The 19,997-nt window shown below is 48.9% G+C and overlaps 2 protein-coding genes across 2 annotated transcripts; both read left to right on the forward strand.

The window, feature by feature from the left end:
* The first annotated feature begins 1,861 nt into the window (after positions 1-1,861).
* Positions 1,862-6,420, forward strand: CRYBA2 (crystallin beta A2). The gene is made up of 4 exons (XM_021002711.2): positions 1,862-2,899; positions 3,268-3,409; positions 5,582-5,724; positions 6,204-6,420. Exons 1-4 carry the CDS (start codon positions 2,739-2,741, stop codon positions 6,349-6,351), a joined length of 594 nt encoding a protein of 197 aa, XP_020858370.1. The 5' UTR covers positions 1,862-2,738; the 3' UTR covers positions 6,352-6,420.
* A 7,714-nt stretch (positions 6,421-14,134) lies between these two features.
* Positions 14,135-19,478, forward strand: FEV (FEV transcription factor, ETS family member). Its single transcript, XM_021002709.2, has 3 exons — positions 14,135-14,301; positions 15,496-15,567; positions 18,289-19,478. The coding sequence occupies exons 1-3, from the start codon at positions 14,250-14,252 to the stop codon at positions 18,897-18,899; spliced, it is 735 nt and encodes a 244-aa protein (XP_020858368.1). The 5' UTR covers positions 14,135-14,249; the 3' UTR covers positions 18,900-19,478.
* The last annotated feature ends 519 nt before the right edge of the window (positions 19,479-19,997 follow it).

A 19,997-nucleotide genomic window follows, 5' to 3' on the forward strand; every position in this document is an offset into this window, starting at 1 on the left:
TCCACAGGTAGGAAAGAAAGCTTGAAGCACTCGTGAGGTCGGGATATCACTGAGGTCTAGATATTTCCCCAGTGTTTGAATTTAAACTTCCAGTCATACACATTGAGGAGGGACATAAGCTTAAAGGCTAAGGGTCACTTAGAATAAGTTGGTTTTAACAGCTGGACAGCATCTTCACTGAACAGAAATATACAATTTGGGGGCAGCTAGGTGGCACAGTGGATAGAGCACCAGCCCTGAAGTCAGGAGGACCTAAGTTCAAATCCGGCCTCAGACCAAACACTTGACATGTACTAGCTGTGTGACCTTGGGCAAGTCACTTAACCCCTGATTGCCTCACTAAAAAAAAAACCCCAAAAACAAACAAACAAAAAAAGAAATATACAATTTGGGGAGAAGGGGGAGGAGATAGTGGCAGTGTACTTAGTCAACATGAAAATAACAGTTTTTTAAAATAGATGTACTGTAACCAAGCTGGTTTCCATAAACTCTAAAACAGTTATAGAACCTCTGCTTGAAAACCTGAAGACATGGAGGGCTCACTGCCTGTCTTTTTACTGATTAATTAATTAATTAATTATATTCTTTAAGTTATGGAATAAAACAAGCATTTCTACAACATAATATGACAAAAAAAGGTGATTGTGCATGAAACTGCAAATTCATTATGTACAACTTGCTATTCTTTTTAAATATATAATAAAGTTATCATGTAAATTTCTTTTTTTCTCAGCGAGAACATTCTTTCTTACACTAATATGAAACCTTCCTCACTGTAACTTCAACCTGTTGGTCCTAGTTATGTCTGGGGGCCACCTTCAATCATCCTGATCTATATCTTGCCATTGGACCCAGATGGCCCTGGAGAAGAAAGCGAGGCTGGTGACCTTGCACAACTTAAATCCAATTCACTTGCAAGTCAAGACATCATCTTCCCGATGTCGTGGTCCTCTCCAAGAATGAAGGACAAACAACAGCAACAACTTAGTTACATCCACTTACAGATTCAGGGATTGTTAGAGCTAGACATTTTATAAATCATCTGATTCAATGTTCCCCTTTAACAGATAGGAAACTAGGATCCATCTAGGCAAAGTGGCTTGGTCATATATGGAGTTACTAGAAGATAATAGTACCCAGCAACAGAACCAAGGTTTCTTAACCCCTGGTTTAATATTCTTTTCATCACATCCCATTGGCCTAATTCTTAAATTAGTCCTAACTTAACTCCCTGATAGGCCTTAGCTAATCCTTAAAGTATTTGCTTCCTTAGTCCTTTCTTCGTGCACTTTCTCTCCTGAGGATTGCATGAGTAGCCTTCTAACTCCACTTTACTCCTTGGGCAGGCAGGGTCAGGTTTCACACCAAACCATCTACTTTTCAGGGTTACAAAGCATATTACAAGGTCGTATTAAAAAACCTAGACTGGACCTCACAAGTCTCCTTTTCAAAACCTCCTGGGAAAGAGAAGGAAGGGACTTTTCATACCAAACAGACTGACCCTCTGACTCTTATGAGAAAACTTCAGGAAATGATGTTGAGAAGCCAAGGCTCTTGAAACTGAAACTAGCAGGAGCACTACCTCGAGCTGGTTTGGACAAGAGAAAGCAAAGAAGAGTAGACTGAGTAACCAATCTTGGATGTAGCTGTATCCAAAGAGCCTTTGAAAAACTGGGTACTAGGAGTGGAGATTAGGCATTAGGAAGAAGCAGGAAAAGGAGTGTGTGAGTGTGTGTGTGTGTGTGTGTGTGTGTGTGTGTGTGTGTGTGTAAGACAGAGAGAGAAAATCAGATTGAGAGAGAGAGAGAAAGAGAGAGAGAGAGAGAGAGAGAGAGAGAGAGAGAGAGAGAGAGAGAGAGAGAATGGTAAAGGAATAGTTTAAGTATATTTCAGTACTTTTGTCTGGCCTGGGCAAGGGCTTGTGGGTTGTGTCGGGAGACAGGGGGTTGGCCAAGATGACCTCTGGCTGCCCCTATCTCCATCTCTACTGTTCAGGAAGAAAAGAACCACAGTGTCAGCTTCTAGCTATTGTGCCTGGACAGGTGGCTCAGCACTTTCTATTCTGCCGTGGGGTTGGGGGTCAGGAGTGGGTGGGAGCTGGGCCAGGGCTGGAAGGCCTGAGAGCTTCTTGTTTCCTGTGGCGACTAACAGGACTAGACAGTAACCTGCCAGCTGACTCAGCTCAGCTGTTCCAGCCGGGCCTGGGGGCTACAGAGGGAGGGCTATAAAGGCCCTTTCCAAATGTCACCTTCTCGCGGTCGAGCACCCAACTTGTCAACAGCCCCAGAGTAGCCCGAGCCCACCCTGTGAGTACTAAGCATCCGGGGGCTGAAGGGCATAGGACGGGAAGACGAGAATCTGAAGAGAAATCCGGGGCTGGGAAGGGCATTGAAAAGAAGGAGAGAGCCTGTCCGTCCTTCTCCTCCACCATACCCCGCTCCCCCAGCCTCAATTCCCTTTGGTCGATGGAACAACCCCAAAGACCTCATTTTCAGCTGTCTCCTTCCTGACCCGTTGGGGGCTACATCCCGAGAAGAAGCCGCAGCTCGGGGGAATTCCTAGTCTAGGAAGTCACAGGGATAGTTCAGAGTGAAGGTGGCAGATGTACAAGAGAACCTCTTGAAGCCCGCGATCCAGCCTGCCTCTGATCCCGGGCTGGACATCGGCGAGCTCCAGGAAATCAGGCGCCTAGACGCTGATCCCTAAGCCAGTAGTTTGTCCATCTCGTTGCAGGTAACATGAGCGGCACCCTGTCCCAGGGCTCAAGCCCAGCCCGCCTCACTCTGTGGGAGGAAGAGAATTTCCAGGGCCGTCGCTGTGAGCTGATGAGCGACTGTAGCAGCATCCGAGAGCTTAGCGGCTTTCGCAGGGTGCGCTCTGTCAAGGTGGAAAGCGGCGCGTGAGTCACCCCATTCTTCATCCTCCCAGCCCCCCTTCCAAAAAAACCCTGATATTCCCTACCCCGAACTACTTACCTAGGTCCCAAACTCGGAGATCCTAAGACTCCAAACTCCAAACCTTTAAAGCCTAGACTCTTAGGACCCAGAGATGAAATCTGGCTCAGAAAACTGGCCACTCCCAAAGGTCTTTAGGGAAAGTAGCATAGTCAGACTTAAGGTTGGTAGGACCTGACATCTCAGTCTCAATCAGGCGTAGTCCCTACAAAAGAGGGAAAGGGTTTGGGTCCCTGCCAAGCTCCCTGCTCTGAGGGAGGCGATGAGGTGGTGCTGGAGAGAGTAGCAACTCCTCCCCCATATCCTCTCCCAGATGGGTGGGCTTCGAGTACCCGGATTTCCAGGGCCAGCAGTTCATCCTAGAGAAGGGCGACTATCCTCGGTCTACCGCGTGGAGTGGCAGCAGCGGTTACCGAACCGACCAGCTTCTGTCCTTCCGGCCTCTGCTCTGCGCTGTGAGTCCCGCCCCCCCCCCAAACCCTTACTCCACCGCACCTGCCCGGGAGCTCCAGCTCTAAGAACCTATTACAAGCACCTTCCCCTACTGCACCCAGACAAGCACCCTGCTCCCTGCATCCTAAGGTGCCCTCAGACTCCAAGGTTCTAAGCAGAATGACCTGGAGTAGCTTTGACTGGCTTGAGAGGGGAGTATAGAGTGGTCACCCCCCCGGGGCTTCACTTAGGGTATTGCAAGGAGGGCAAAATAAGGCTCGATTTAGATTACAAGTGTGGTCAAAAATGCAGTAAAAATCAGGGTTAGAGTGTGTGTGGTGGTGGGTGAGGATTAGTGAACAGGGTTAGGATTGGAGTCAAAAGACAGTTACCAGAAGGCCAGTCTTCTATATATGTTGAATTTCTTTGTTCAATATGTTGATTTTTACGAATATAGGACTGTGGAATTGGAGAGGGAGGGAAAGGAGACAAAGGAAAAGCAAATAAGGAGGTGCTGAGAGTCCAATGCTATCTATCTCTGACGTCTTCCTTCCCTTACCATTTGAGAGTCAATTCAGTGGGGATGGGGAAGAACTCTAGACTGACCAGACTTTCATGGGCTACAGGATCTAAAGTTGGAAGAAATCTTAGAGACCATGTAGTACAACTCCTATACTTTACCAATGAGGAGACTGAGAAAGGTGAGGCTAGTAAACAGCAGGACTAATATTGAAAGCCAGGTCTTGGGACTTGAAATCTAGTGCCCTTTCCCCTGTAGGTGCTATTCATTCCTGTTGAGTTACCTCGATCTTCTGCATGTAAAACACCATGCTAGATGTGGCTGGGTATTTAGAGGTGGATGCGACACAGACCCTGATCTTAAGGAACTTAAACTCTACTGGGAGGGAGGACAAGTATACAAATGACTATTATAGGAGGGAGAATTAGATAAATGAAAATGAGAGGTCCAGGAAAAGTGCTATTCAAAATTGGAGGAGGGCAAGATCACTTTCACTAAGGGCTCAAGGAAGGCTTTATGAAGCAGGTGGAATCCAATTTGGGCCTTGAAAGGGAGAGGGACTTCAACAAATAAAGATGGAGTGGTATTAGCCCCTTCTAGGCATATAAAAAGTGAGCAAAGATGAGCGTAATGGAAATTGTGAGCTGAAAATGAGGGACTGAAAAAAGTCTAGTTTAGCCTGGCTCATGCCTAACTGAAAAAGAGCAGTCTGAGATAAGGCTGAACAGTGAGACAATATTTATAAAGTGTTTCGCATACTTCAAAACACTATATAAATGCCAATTATTGTTATGATCGCTATTACAGAGAGCCTTGAATAGCAGAGTCAGAATTTATAATTTATTCAGTGAACAATGGGAACCACTGAAGATTTTTAAATAGAAGAGTGTTGGGCCATTGGAAAGAGAATGTGAGAGCTGGACCAGGAGGCAGAAAGACCAGAGAAGGGACTGTTACAAGAGTCTGGGGGAGAAGAGATAAACTGAACTAGGTGTTTGGCAGGAGTGTAAATGAGGGGCTGTATTCCAGTGATGTCTCAGAGGTAGAAAAATCAGGACTTGACTATTGAGTAGATGTGAAAGGTGAGAAAGAGGCAAAGATGACTTTAGCTTAGAAGACTGAGACACTGGGAGAATGGTAGTTTCTTTTTTTTTTCTTTTGGTGAGGCACAGGGTTAAGTGACTTGTCCAGGGTTACACAGCTAGTAAGTGTCAAGTGTCTGAGGCTAGATTTGAACTCAGATCTTCCTGACTTCAGAGCTGGTGCTATCTCCACTTCACCACCTAGCTACCCCAGAATGGTAGTTTCATCAATAGGGATAGAGAAGTTGAAGAAATCCTTTGCAGCTCTGATATGCTTATTATTCTGAGGAACCCCTACCCCCAGCATCCTCACCTCATAAAGTCCATGAAAGAAGGGTTCAGCTAAGGGACCCAAGCCTTGATCTTGTTCTGGAGGCTTGAAATGTAGAATCAGGAAATTGACTAGACTTCTCTCGTCACTCCCTGGGTGCATTTGTGCATGGGTTGAGGGAGAGAAGTGGAAGTGTGTATGTCTATGTATGTGTTAGTTTGCTTGTCATGGCAGAAGGGAGGATTAGTGCCACCTTTCTGAGGAGGGTAGAAGAGGAATCTTCCTCCTCAACCTCCCTTCCACTTTCCCTTTGGGCCCTCAGAATCACAGTGACAGCCGAGTGACCCTTTATGAAGGTGAAAACTTCCAGGGCTGCAAGTTTGAGTTGAGCGACGACTATCCATCCCTGCCTGCCATGGGCTGGGCCAGCAAGGATGTGGGCTCCCTCAAAGTCACCTCAGGAGCGTGAGTGCTGGGGACTGGGGTGGGGAACTGAATGAAAGGGATTGCTGGGAAGCAGAAGACAAGGGAAATGGATAGAGAAAGAGACAGTAATTGGGAGGGCAACAAGAAAAAGATTTGGGAGATGGGATCTAGGGATGTATGATGGAAAATGGGGAACAGGGAAACTGGGACCAGGCAGGGGTGATAGGGAAGAAGGATTATGGAGATAAAGAACTGAAAAGGGGTGATGGGGAAGGGAGAACAGAGAAATAGGGCACTAAGGAGAAGTGATCAGGAACTGTAGTACTTGGAGTCAGGAAACTGGGCAAAGATGATAGGCAAGGGAGTACAGGGAGAAAAGAGAAGTAAGGACCAGTAAGGATGATGGCTCCCACAAGGGAGGGAAATGTGGTAGATGCCCATAGATGCCCAGCACAGATGGTTTGGAGGAAGATGCCAAAGATCCTTTGTGACCCATTCCTTTCTCTCCATGTTCCTAGGTGGGTAGGCTACCAATATCCCGGCTTCCGGGGCTACCAGTATGTATTGGAACAGGACCGGCATAGTGGAGAGTTTCGAAAATACAGCGAGTTTGGTACCCAGGCCCATACCAACCAGTTGCAATCCATTCGAAGAGTCCAGCACTAGATTTGGCTGTATTTGACCCCATTATAGGGTCTCCATGAGCATCTGATACATCTGGACCCAGAACCACCAATAAAGGCGCTCAATTTGCCTCACCAGTTCACATTTCTCTGCATCATCTTGAAGTTTCAGTAGGGGCAAGACACATGTGTCCTCCCTGACACATGAGGCCTATCCTTATTCTAGAAGGCATATCACTCCTCCCTGTCCCCCCATAGAGTTAGTTCACCTCATCCATTTGTCTTCCTCCATATACAATGGCCTCAATCCCTTCTATCTTCTCCCTCCCATTCTTCCTGACAAAGATTTTTCAAACAGAAAAGATTTAATAACTTTCCTCAAGCTCTTGTAACATGTCCCTCAGCTTTCTGTCAGGAATTTCCTCCTGCTGTCTAACTTTATTTCTTCTTGCTGTGATACCAGCAAACTTTTCTAGCCTGACCTTGTACCCCAGGGAGATGAGAAGTGAATGCTTACTCTCCCATTATTATAATATTCCTTCAAAGATCAGAAATTTATTATTTAATACTTGACTCCCAGTTTTCTCCTCTGCAGTATTTCCTAAGCCTGTCTGGCCTCACATGCCCCCATATTTTTCTTTGTCTTATAAAATATAACTTAACTTATCCTGTGAGCTCTTGTCTGAGAATGACTGGAGTGTCAGAGAAACCATGGATAGGTAGGGGACTCCTTACAATTCCCATCACACCACAGTCAATTATAGGCACTTTCTGAGTTAAGATCAAGGAGGTGTTGATTCCTGGTTTACTCTGGCTCCACTCTGATTCTCAGATCATGCTCTGAACCTCTGCCTTCATCTCACCATCTTCCACTCAAATACACAGCCACTTCTTCCCTGCATTTCAAGTTTTCTTACCCTTGCCTTTCTAAACAACACACAGCAGCATTCCCTTTCTGAAAGGGGAGTCAAGGGATAGGAAGAGAAACAACTGGGAAATAGTATCAGTCTTTCAGGTACTCAGGCATCCCAGTCTCAGTAATTTGGTACTGAGGCAGCTAAGTGCTGCATCGGAAAGAGTTCTAGGCCTGGAATCAGGAAAGCTTGAATTCACATCAGACTTCAGACACTTCCTATCTGTGTGACCCTGGGAAAATTACTTTTGTAATGGAGTTAATAACAGCACCTACCTCACAGGCTTGTTGTAAGGATCAAATGAGATATTTGTAAAGTACTTAGAAGAATGCCTGGCACACAGTAGGTGCTTAATACATTCATATTTCCCTTCCTCTGATTCAGTATACCCTACTCAGGGGACCTGGAAAGACAGGCCTACAGAATCTGATTTTGTCACTGTAGGCAAATAACTTAATCTCTCTGAGCCTCAAACTCCTCATTTGCAAAATGGAGATAATATAGATAAAATGAAGCTGATGTTCAGCTCACATGAAATGATGCTTGTAAAGAGTACATTCTGAGGTCTTAAATATACCAGGGGAGGATTTGGAAACTAGGGTAGTTGTAGTTGCCACCTCCCTAAGAAAAATTACCCATTAATAGTGGTTAGGATTCACACAGTGCTTTGAGATTTGCCCAATGCTTTACAAATGTTGCCTCATTATATACTCACTACAACCGTGGGAGACAGATTATTTTATTATCACCATTTTACATATGAGGGAACTGAGAAACACAGAGGTTAAGTGACTTGCCCTGGGTCACACAGCTAATTAAGTGTCTGAGGTTGTATTAGCACTCAGATCTTCTTTATTCCAAGGCTAGTATCCACTGTGCTACCTAACTACAATTAGTGGAACTTCCCCAAGACTCTTAATTGAACCATTTGTTGTTAGGGTCTGGACAGTAGTATGTTTGGGCCCAGAGCTAAGATTGCTAGTGTCCAAAAGAACCTAGAATCCCAGATGACCAGTGTATTTTGACTAGGGATTCTCCACCCCATCCCAAGGCCTGACCTCAGAGTTGTTCTATTCTAACCATGTTGAGTACCTGATCTATGAGTTGATCTGGAACTCCCAGCAAAGAAACTTCCTTCACTAGTACAGATCAATTGTAACACATCTGCTTTACAACTTTGAGCCATATGTTGGTTTTTTTGGAGGGAACCACCTACAAGTTAAGTGAATTGCCCGAGGTGACCCAGTAAGCATGGGTTAATGGTGGAACTTGAACTCAGGTCTTCCTGACTCTAAAACCAGCTCTCTATTAAGCTAATTTTCCCAGGCAGTATTAGAATTTTAAGGAAGTAAACTTTTTTAAATCCCCAGGATGACTAATTTGTCGGGTGTGGCTGCAATGTTCTTGGATGCTCACCTCCCATCCAGATTCCAGAAGAGTGACACTGTGATGCAAAGGGCACTGGGGGAGGCGCTGGAAAGCCTGAGTTTGAATATTGTATCTGCTACTCACTGTATGACCTTGGGCAAGTCCTTTCCCTCTGTGGGTGTGTTTTCTCTTTTGTAAAATTAGAAGTTGGACTAAATGGCCTATCAAGACCCTTCCGGTTTTAAATTAATGATCCGAAGACAGGAGTAAGTGATCTGGGCCCCACTTCAAAACAATTGCCATCCCTGATGAATAATTAGAGCTCTCCAAAAGTGGCATGAGCTACTTTGTGATATAATGTGTTCTTCAGCATCAGAGGGTTGCAAGCAGAGACCCTACCATATGACTTGTAAGGTTATGTTATCAAGGAGATTTCTGGGGGACAGCATGAAGAGTGGAGATCGTGGTAGATTTATAATCAGGAATATCTGAGCCTCCGTTTGCTCATTTGTAAAATGGAGATAAAAATACCTGTAGCTCCCATCTCAAAGAGTCAATGTTTGGCTCAAATGAGATGATGCATCTTTGCAAATCTTAAAGCACTATGGGATTGCCAGCTATTATTTTTCTGGCCTGGGGTAGGAGGCTGATTCAATTACAGAATCTCAGTGGGAAGGAAAAATAGGAGTCGTCTTAGTTCAGAGGTGTCAGATACTCCCCACACCACAACACTCCCCAGAGACCCGAACCAGAGTAAAAAGAAATTGGGAAACAACAAAATTTAACAAAATAAAAATACAACAAAACATAATGTTAATGTGTCTTTTTCAGTCCATATGCAGCATGTAGAGATCCTTACGCGTGATTTAGTGGTCTCTTTGACACTAATGCTTTAGTCCATAGCATGCATGAATAAGAATTGTCTGGACAAAAGGACTTATGATGGAAGATGCTATTCACATTCAGAGAAAGAACTTATGGAGTATGAATGCAGATCAAAGCATACTATTTTCACTTTCCTTATTTTTCATGGTTTTTTTTTCCTTCTTGGTCTGTTTCTTCTCTCACAACATGACTAATATGGAAATTTGTTTACATGATTGCACTTATGTGACCTGTATCAGATTGCTTACCATCTTGGGGGGGAGGGGAAGGAAAGGAAGGGAGAAACTTTGGGATTCAAAGAAAATTTTTAAATAAATGTTAAAAATTGTCTTTACATGTAATTAGAAAAAATAAAATACTGTTTAAGAATTGTCTGGATAAAATACCCCACTAGCAGTCAGGGAATCTTTCCATGAAAATCCTCTAATAAGGGTGATCCCACTCCCTCCTGAGGCAGCACCTTCTGTTTTGACTGATTGTTATGAAAGTTTGCCATATGTGGAGCTGAATCTGCCTTCACAGCTTACAGTTGCTGCTCCTAGTTCTATACCCTGTGGACAAGGAGGACAAGCCTAATAGCTATTCTATGTAACAGCCCTTCAAAACCAGACATCAGGCCTCCCTTCTCTGAATTCCCTTCCAATTCTATGATTCTGGACACAGAAAAGACTGGGTACCACAACATAACTGATCAGTCAATAAACATTTATTAAGCCTCTACATGTACCAGGCACTAGTCTAATTATCATTTGATCCTCACAACAATCCTTCTTTGTTAGGTGCCACTATTATCCCCATTGTACAGGTAAGGAAACTCAGGTTAAGTGACTTGTCCAGAGTTACACACATAGGAAGTGTCTGAGACCAGATTTGACACCAAGCCCAACACTCTCTCCACTGTGTCATCTAGGAGAACTGGATAGCACCAAGGAGGCAGGGTAAAGATGGTGGCAGGAGGGCCCTAAGTTCCTTTCTCTCCATCTTCCCTCCCCCCTACCCAGAAACCTTGGTATTACTGACAAGGAATAATTTATCAGAGTCTAAAGGAGACCTAGACTTGTTGGGGGCGGGAGAGAGGTGTGGTAGCAATGAATAGGGTTTCTTTTCAGAGGATACGGGGTAAGCAGCAAGCAGAGTTCTGGGGGGATCAGAAGGAAAGCATCCTGGACAACTATCTCAGCCAAGACCTTTCCCCCTTTATAAATGAATGAGGGAAGTTTGGCCAAGTAAAATGTGGTTGGCGGGAGGTAAATGTGGAGGGGAGGGGCAAATGGAAAGCAGCCAATGATAGACATTAATTAGCAGGATTCTCCCATTGCGCTAAGATTGAGATGAACTGAGTGTTAGGATACCTAACTTTCAGTTCTACCTTTGTCAAAGAGTCATCGTGGTATAGTAAGTGACAGCTGGCCTTGGAAACAGGAAGACCTGGGTTCAAGTCCCTTCTCTAAGCTGTGCAGGCCTCAGAGAAATAGCAGCTAGTCTCTAATCTCCTCACCATCTAGGCCATCCTCTAAGACTAAAAGTTGCAAAGAAGGTACCAACTTGCATTGGTAGCCAGAGTTTCTTTAATTAGGGAGTTCCTAAGGAACTCCCCCCCCAAAAAAAACTGAGAGTCCAGCCCCCTATCTTTGTCCACTATATTATCTAAAACTTAGTATTCCTTGAAGCTCTGGCATTCTGGCCATTGCCAGATCTCAGACATGGTGCTCTGTCCTTGGATTCCCTCTGACTGGACCCTTGTTGAACACCAAAGGGTTTAGGCTCCCCTCGATCTTCTGGACTTCTTTGGCCTTTCCACGCACCTTTGTTCTGTGACTTGGTTGACTAGATTTCTTGGGATGATGTGTCCTCCCAGCATCCCTAGTAATAGAGACCAGCCACATTATCTTCCCCCTCAAGGGATGAGGCTTAGGTCTGAAGGAGACGGGACCACCCAGGCCACCCACTTACATGAGTTATGGCAGGGGGAGGTATCCAGGATCCATTCTCTTGAACTCAGACTTGTCTAAGATTGTGGTTGGATAGCAGTGCCAGGCTGTCAAGAAATACCACACCAGGAGCTCTGACAATCCTCCAGTCTTACACCTCCATTCAATTTCCCTGGGTTGGAAAAGAGCAGAGATTGAGATTGTGGTAGTAGTGGTTAGAAATGATTTTCCCATGACTGGCAGAAAGGAGAGAATCATTGTCCCTGCAAGGGCTGGAGCCTCAGTACTTGTGGCATCCTGCCCTTTTCTGACTCAGTGGTCCTGTCTAACCCTGAAGATGGTGAGATCCTGCCCCTTCTCCTTCCCAAAACTAAGTGCAGTGACACTTCTTCTATGGCCCTCCCCACCCAGAGATTCTTTCCCTCCCCCAATCAATTCCATCCCCAAAGTAATACTTTGGCTTCCACTAGGATAGATTGGGAGAGATATCTGGCCTCAAGGTACTTAGGATAGGGGAGGCAGCTAGAGGAAAAGGGACCTGGGTCCCTGCTGCCAACCTCTCCACCCCCGTGTTCTGGCCCTAAGCCTCCAATCTCCTTGCCAGACTTGGAGAAGCCAGAGACTGAGATCCTCAGGCCCAAGGCCCAATAGCCTCACAACCCCAAAGATCAGAGCCACATAATAACCCAAGGAGTGCAGCTCCTCATCTCGTGTCCTAAATTCCCCACCTCCATCTTCCCCCTCCACGCCTCCAGAAAATCTACCATGAAACTGGATGATTATCCAGAACCTCCCCACACTACTTACTACTGCCTCCCACTTATACTCAGATTTTTCCTCCTCGGGATCTCGCAGGAGTTTAGACACTCTTCCTAGACTAAGGCCTACCCCCCACCCGCACCCCACTCCTGCCCCTGCCTCAAGCCTCCTCCGATTCCTTCTGCCAATATTTCAGCTCTTCCCGGCACTCAGTGCTCTGCCCTGGTTTTCAGCTGACGGTAGGGCTCTATGAAGATTCAGGACGCTAAAGCAAGTCGGGAGTGCTCTAGAGAGCGTGTCATCCTAGAGAGGAAGGCCAGCACAAGGCTGACGGGATGGAGGGAATTGAAGGGAGAGGGCATATACCTTGTCTCCTCACAGTCCTGGCCTTTGGGGATTGACTCAAAGGAAATCCCATTTGGAGAGGAACGGGTGCTGCGCTCTCACCGCGGGCAGTGCTCCCACAGGAGGTTCATGGAGATTTGCCCCTCTATTCTCAGTCCTCTCAAGAGCTTTTGGGGAAGGAGGAAGACTAGGACAGAGGTGTAAGCGGCCTGGGGGTGGGAGGTGGGATGCAAAGCTTGGCAAAGGGCCTTGATTTTGTTCCTAGTTTTAATTCCCATTCCTTCTGGTATTTTCTCCGTTCTGTGTACAAGCTACTAAAAATAAATAAATAAGTGTGGTTTGAGATCCCTGGCCAGGAGACATTAGATCTGGGTAATCAACCACTTCCAGGTCTCCCCAAACCCCTAAACGCCTGATGTGAAGATCGAAAACTACCGTGGATATGTCTTCGGTGACTGCGGAGTGGAGGGTGGACAGGACCCACACCCCACCGCAGAGGTGGATGCCCAGGGAGATCCATTTGATGCAGTAGGGAGGAAAGAGTGGGATGGGGAGAAAAAGAGAGGGTATATAAGAAAGAAAGAGAAGGAGGAGGAGGAGGGGAGGGGGGGGATATGTGGATGAAGAAGAAAAGGAAAAGAGAGAACTAGAAAGAAGGGAAGAGGAGGGAGGCTGGACTAGATGACCTTTAAGGTCTCTTCTAGACTCTAATATTCTATGGGTCCATGAGGAAGAAAGAGGAAGAGCTGGCGGGGGGAGCGGTGTATGAAGGGAGGCGGGGAGGAGATAAGGGGAGCGGCAGATCGGGCTGGGAGCGGAGAGACGGGAAAGAGGGAGCGCTGGGGAGAGGGAGGGAAGCGGAAATTTAAAAGTGAAGATGGAGATAACGCAGCCAGGAGACGGGAGGGAGGGAAGAGAAGGGAGGGGACGGGAGGGGAAAAGAAGAGAATGAAGGGGAGGAGGGGAAAAAGGGAACGGTGAATACTAGGGGATTTGAGACTTTGGGGGAAAGCGAAGCTGGGAGTTTGGGGGGGGAAGAGTGGGAATGGGGCTTCTTGTCAAATTGAATCCTGTACCCCTAATCCTGGCCCTCCCAGTCTCTCTAGCTTTCCTCTAAACTCACTGTTTGCAAAGACTCAAGAAGGCGGAAAATGGGTCCCTGCACCCCCGTTCCCCACTAGCTCGGCCCAGCCCATCTGAGTCCAAGTCTTCCCTGCCCCTCTGTCCCCCATTTCCTCCTGGCCTCCCAATGTGTCTACTTGGTCACGGTAAGGGGCGGGGGAAGGATGCGGGGGGCAGGGGGCGCTGCTCGGCTGCGCTCGACAGCAGGGACTTTATTGCGATGGGGCCGATAAGAGGGGCGGGGGGGGTTTCGAGGCGGCAGCACTTTAATTAAAAAGGAAATTGCGGCCTCGGCCCGAGACGCGGGAAGGGGGACAGGAGAATAGGGGGGCTGGGGGGCGGGTCTCCAGGAAGCCCCTGTGTGAGCACCGCCCCAGGCCCTCCCTCCAGCCTCCTAGACCGCCAGGCCTCCCAAGCGCCCCCCCCGCACCCCACGGTGCCCCCTCCTCTTGGCCGGTCTAGGCCTAGCTCCATCTCCTCCCCCTGGGTGAAGGCGGCGGCGGCGGCGGCCTCTGGAGGGTCTCGGGGGCCCCGGAGTGCAGTGCCTGCCCTCCCCCGCCCCTGGCCGGGACCGGCCCCCCTACGCCCACCTCCCACCTCCCAGTTCCGAGGCGGCGATGAGACAGAGCGGCGCCTCCCAGCCCCTGCTGCTGAACATGTACCTGCCAGGTGACCTGCAGGGTCCCGCTGGGGAAAGCGGCTGGGAGGAGGCACAGGGTCAGGGGCCTGGGGTTTTCGTGACTATCGGGACTTTTTGGGGAGCAGTGCAGGGGGAGAGGGTTGAAGAACCGCGAGACTGTGGTCTTATTGGGTGAGGAACTGGGTCTGGGGATCCATGGGTCTTGAGGATGGATGGGACGGGGGTGGGGGGGACGGCGGATCGGGAGGTTCGAAGGCTGAGGGCTAGGGGATCAAGGACAGAGGGCTGAAGAGCTGCGTAGCGTGGGAACGAAAACTCAGAGAAGCCTGACACACCCCCACCCCTAGGCTCAGTCGCACCGTCCTTTCCTCACCTTTCCTTTATCCCTCTACCTTTCTGTCAGACTTAAATGCTCCCTCCTCTCCACTGAGGCTCCTGGTCGTCTTTTTAATCCCTGGGGCTCCGCAAATCGAATCACTGACGCTCTTTCCTTTGGGTGTCGGGGCTCCCTTTCCCTGTCTCGACTGCTGTCTCCCTCTCCGGCTCCTGGTCGGTTCTCTGGGCCCCAGCACCCCCTATATAAGGAACCCGCCAGCTTGGTCGGAAAGCGGATTTCCTTTTTCCTGGACGCGTTTCCTGACTTGGGCTCCACTGAGGCACTCAGCTCCTCTCAGCGCCGCGCCGCGCCACCGCAGGATCTGGGGGAGAAGGAGCGGAACTGGCCGGGCTGCAGCGCAGAGGGAGCGATGGAGGCCTGGGCCAGTGTACCTGCCACACCCTGTTCTGCCACCCAGTACCTCGGCTCTGCCCTCTGAGGAGCCTCTGCTTCTCTAGGGTCCCGGAATCCTCCGGTCTGCTCCTGGAGACCCTACATTTCCCCCTAAGTTCCTTCCCCACACCCCCCGTGCCCACAACCTCTGCACTCTAGGGTCTTCACCCTATGTCCCTTGCCCCCTTCGATTTTCTTTCTTTTCCTCCTCAAGTCTTCTCTCCACATAGTCTCCTCCCTATATGACCCTTTCCCTCTTGATTTTCTTGTGCCTGGCTCCTGATTTCCTTCCCACACCCGCTGTGCTTCACATTTTCTCAGAACCTTTGTAGCCCGAATAAAGTCGAAGCCCTTACAGCCTCAGGTGTCCCCTCTGGTCCCTTTGGCCCTCCCCTCTCCTAGCTCCTCTATCTGCTCCCAAGAAGACCCTGAGCAGCTTCTCTTTCCCATTCAGATCCTGTTGGGGAGAGTCTTTTCAAAGAAGGAAAGAGTGGCTGGGGGCCGCTGAGCCCCGCAGTGCAGAAAGGTGAGTGTTCTGGTTTGAGAACCAGTGGAACTAAGAGACCAGGGATGCTGGGAGGGGTGAGTCTGTCTGAGGGGTGAGGGCACGCCCGAAAGAGCTAGCTCTGAATGGGAAGCATCCAAGAACTGGGAATAGAGAAGACACGTGTGTCATAATTTAGACAAAGGGGAAGTCTTTAATGCAAATTTACTGGAGCTCAGGCCTAGGCATGAACAGATACAAGAACATTGACAGAAGCATAAGAGGCAGGAGCAGCGGAGGCTGGCTGGAGAAACAGACCCGGAGACAGAAGTCAAATGGCTACTTTCGGGTTTGGGGCCTTCTCCGAACTGGCTGATAACAATCTCTCCTGTTAGGGCAGTCTTTCGTTCCTTACAAAGACTCTCGGAGTTAGGCAGCGCAGGTATTACTGCCTCCATTTTAGAAAGGAGGAAACTGGAGCTCAGAAGATGAAGCTTCTTTGTCGTAGCTAGGAAGTGCCAGAGCCAGAACTGGTCCCCAGATCTCCCGATTCCCAATAGCCTTCCAAGGCTTCTAGAGAGGCAACCGAGAATTTTGGGAAAGACCCCACTTGGGGAGGAATGGGGGGGAAAGGCAAGAGTGTGTGTAGAGGGGTATTTTTCAACTTTGCTCCTGTTGATGCAATCTTGGGACATCTATCCCCAAAAGTCTGATCCAGAGGTGAGGGCTGGAGAGCAACTTTTCTCTGGCTCTGGAAGGGATCGGAAGAAAAGCCTAGCAGAGGAGAAAGGGGGACAACAGGACAAGCTGTTTATCAGACAGAACAAATTCTACAGCAAGTGACGTCACCGCGTTGATGTCAATGATGTCGCTGGCCCTGGTGCTGCTGAGAAAGCTCGAAAGGGGGGGGCACGAGTGAGAGTGGTGAGATTAACCTTTTAGGTGGGCTAAGCCTGGGCAGAAAACTCGGGGAAATATGGAGACAACTTGGGGGGGAGGGAAAAGAGTCATATCTGTTTTGGCCTCATTGGTTCTAATACCTGGGCTAGCCATTGGTTGGCTGATTTATCTGGAATATTACTTCGTTAAGATTCAAGGAGATGCGAGGTCTGGGGGTCCTCACGTGGCCTCATGACAACAGAATCTGGAGCCCCAAACTCCCAATATCAGGTACCATTGCCGAGTTCACACTCATCGCTCACTGACCCTGCCCCTCTCCAGTCCCGGCAGAGGATCCGACTGACTAGCATTGACTCTCCGGGAATAGGAATAAGGGGCCTGGACGCAGTCCGTAGCCTGGATTCTTCGAACTCCTCATTCCTGGCCTCCTCAAGCTTTGTATAGGCATGTAGACTGAGGTGGGGAGGGGAACTTTGAGGTCGCTTCAGAAAGAAACAATTGAGAAAGGAGGAGACGTTTTCTCCTGAGTAGAAGTGAAAGAAGAATTCATTAATAGGTCAAGAAAAAAAATTGTTTGCTTTATTTCCCTTTTCTAACAGAGGCTTTCATTTCCCTTTCTAACAGAGGCTTGAGAGACGCCTGTTCTTTTCAGGTGCTAGAGCTGAGCATCATAAAAGCTGCTCAGGGTCTGATAGAGAGTTCAGGAGAGGAGAAGGTCACAGGGACCATAAGGAAGGACACCTGAGGCTGTAAGGGACTTGGGACTCGATTAGGGTTCTGAAAAAATGTAAGAGCAAGGGGGTGTGAGGAGGAAACCAGGAACCGGGCATAAGCGAAAAAAATTATTTTTAAAAAAGCTTTATGGGGAAAGAGAGCTTGGATCCTGATTTCATTTATGTAAGAAGCCCCTTCCCCCAAGAAAACTCCGTCTACCAATGCATCTGCAGAACAGGCAATTGTTAGGGACAACTGCTTAGGGAGTGGTGCCTAGTGTCAGAAGAGGTTAAGTGATTTGCCCAAGGTCACACCTTCAGGATGTGTCATGAGCTCTATTTGAATCCAAGTTTTCCTGACTCCAAGGCTGGCTTCTCTTTCCACGAGTGAGGCCCAAGATAGAAACTGCAGTAATAGCACACAGTTTACCAAAAGTCCTACCTCAAAACATCCCTGAAGAGAATAGGTAGTGCAAAATTATCATCCACATTTTATTCATGAGGAAACTGAGACCCAGAAGTTAAATTGTCACTAAGCTGAGACCCAAGCTGGTTAAGGAACTCAGCTATAGGGGTCCTCATCAGGATGTCTACGATCCACAGTGGGACCCCAGGTCTTTTCTCAGCCGCCTGTCTTGTCTACCCCAGAGAGAGTTTACATTCTTCCCAAGCTGACCTCCACACTCCATGCTCCCCCCTCTCTAGGGATGAGGGACTCTCAAAGGAATTTGCTAAGCAAATTGTGCTAAGGCACTGGCATTTAAAAAGGCACGCAGAGGTTGGAGAGGGAAGACTCTCAGCCCCGAGACAGACAGACAGAGGGAGGGGCTGCAGAGAGCATCCCTACCTGAACTCTGAGAGTAGAATAGACAAAGCAGGTGGTTGGGACACTAGTGTAAGCACCCATATTGACCCACCAGCCTACCTGGACTTGGGACAAGGCGCAGTCTGTCCCACTGGGTCTACCCCTCGTTCTGTGAGCTCTCACCCTACCACCTCGGGCCCCCGGGGGAGGAGGGACAGCTGCGACTGTTGGGGGGGGGTGGGAAGGAGCGCTGTGGCACCAGTCCTCAAAGTGACACACGCAACGTTGCCTCGCCTCACGAGTCTGTCGCCACTGAACCAGCCTGCCTTGTGTCCTCGCGCGCAGGCAGCGGCCAGATCCAGCTGTGGCAGTTTCTGCTGGAGCTGCTGGCAGACCGGGCGAACGCAGGCTGCATCGCGTGGGAGGGTGGCCACGGCGAGTTCAAGCTGACCGACCCAGACGAGGTGGCGAGGCGCTGGGGCGAGCGCAAGAGCAAGCCTAACATGAATTACGACAAGCTGAGCCGGGCGCTGCGCTACTACTACGACAAGAACATCATGAGCAAAGTTCACGGAAAGCGCTATGCCTACCGCTTCGACTTCCAGGGCCTGGCCCAAGCCTGCCAGCCCCCGCCCGCTCACGCCCACGCCCATGCCGCGGCCGCAGCGGCCGCCGCTGCTGCTGCAGCCCACGATGGCGCGCTCTACAAGCTGCCCGCAGCCCTGGCACCTTTGCCCTTCCCTGGCCTCTCCAAACTCAACCTCGTGGCGGCCTCCGCCGGGGTGGCCCCCGCCAGCTTCTCCTATTGGCCTGGCCCGGCCCCTGCAGCAGCTGCAACCGCCGCTGCCGCCGCGGCAGCTCTCTATCCCAACCCCAGCCTCCAGCCTCCTCCCGGGCCCTTCGGGGCAGTGGCCACCACCTCGCACCTCGGAGGGGTGGGGGGGCATTATCACTGAGGAAGTCCTCCCGCGGCCTGTAGCCTCGGCTCTTGACCTTAGGAGGAGCCTCCAAATCCCTCTGCTCTTCTATGCCCTCAACCCTCCAAGGTTAAAGAGCCTTCTCCATCTTTCTCCAGTTCCAGCTTACTCCTGACTATTTTGAGGACTTCCAGACGGCACCCCTAATCTTCCCCCTTTTCTTTCCATTCTTGAATCTTTGGGAAGCCAGCTCCTTTCCACTTTTTCTCATCACCACCTGACTTAAACAGCCTAACCAGTGAGTCCCCGAGGCCTCTGGCCTCATCCCCCGTCGGTGATATCGGCACTCCACTCACTTGGCGGGAGCCCAGCACTGCCTTATCTCCTCCCCGCTCCCCGCTGAAGGCAGTTTAAGAAAATGGCGGGGGCGAGGGGAGCGGCGAGTCGGAGTGGGGCTTTCTTGACGTCTCAATTCCTCTTGTAAGAAGTAGTTCAATTTTTGCCACCTTCCCTCTGGTCCTGGTCGGCGCACGTGTTTCTATTTTCCTTCAAGCCCCTATTAAAATGTCTAATCTGTCTCCCAAACTACTGACTCTTTCTCTTTTTAAATTGTTTTGAGCTGAGGGGTGAGGATAACACACACACACACACACACACACACACGGGGGGGAGGTTTACAAAGCACTTTCTTCACAACTATTTTGTGAGGCAAGCAATTTTACGTAAGATGAAACTCTGACTCATAAAGGGCAAGATATTTACTGACGGCTACACACATTGTTAGTAATGAGCCTGGGACTTCTAAGTGAAAACACTAGGTTCTTTCTCTTACATTGCTCTAAAAGACTCTTGTGGGGGAAAAAAAGGAGCCTACTAGAGAATGTTCTGCATTAGACTAAATTTGGAAAGAGACAGATATGTTCTCTAGGAACCTTGTCCGAACTTTACATTCACTGTCTTCATTCTGACTGATCCTGACCCTCTGATTTTCCCGACTCTGCCCTTCAGGGTCTTAGGAAACTGTCTCCTTTCACAGGTCTCTGGCGCTCTCTCCTGGTTGTATAGTGCATAACTAAAGAGTTCTGTGATTTCCCTAAGTTCCTGCATGTGATATGGTCTTAGCAGTTCTTATTTCAA

This window comes from Phascolarctos cinereus, unplaced genomic scaffold (assembly GCF_003287225.1).
Source record: "Phascolarctos cinereus isolate Bilbo 61053 unplaced genomic scaffold, phaCin_HiC Scaffold_7;HRSCAF=346, whole genome shotgun sequence".
Taxonomy (NCBI): Eukaryota; Metazoa; Chordata; class Mammalia; order Diprotodontia; family Phascolarctidae; genus Phascolarctos; species Phascolarctos cinereus.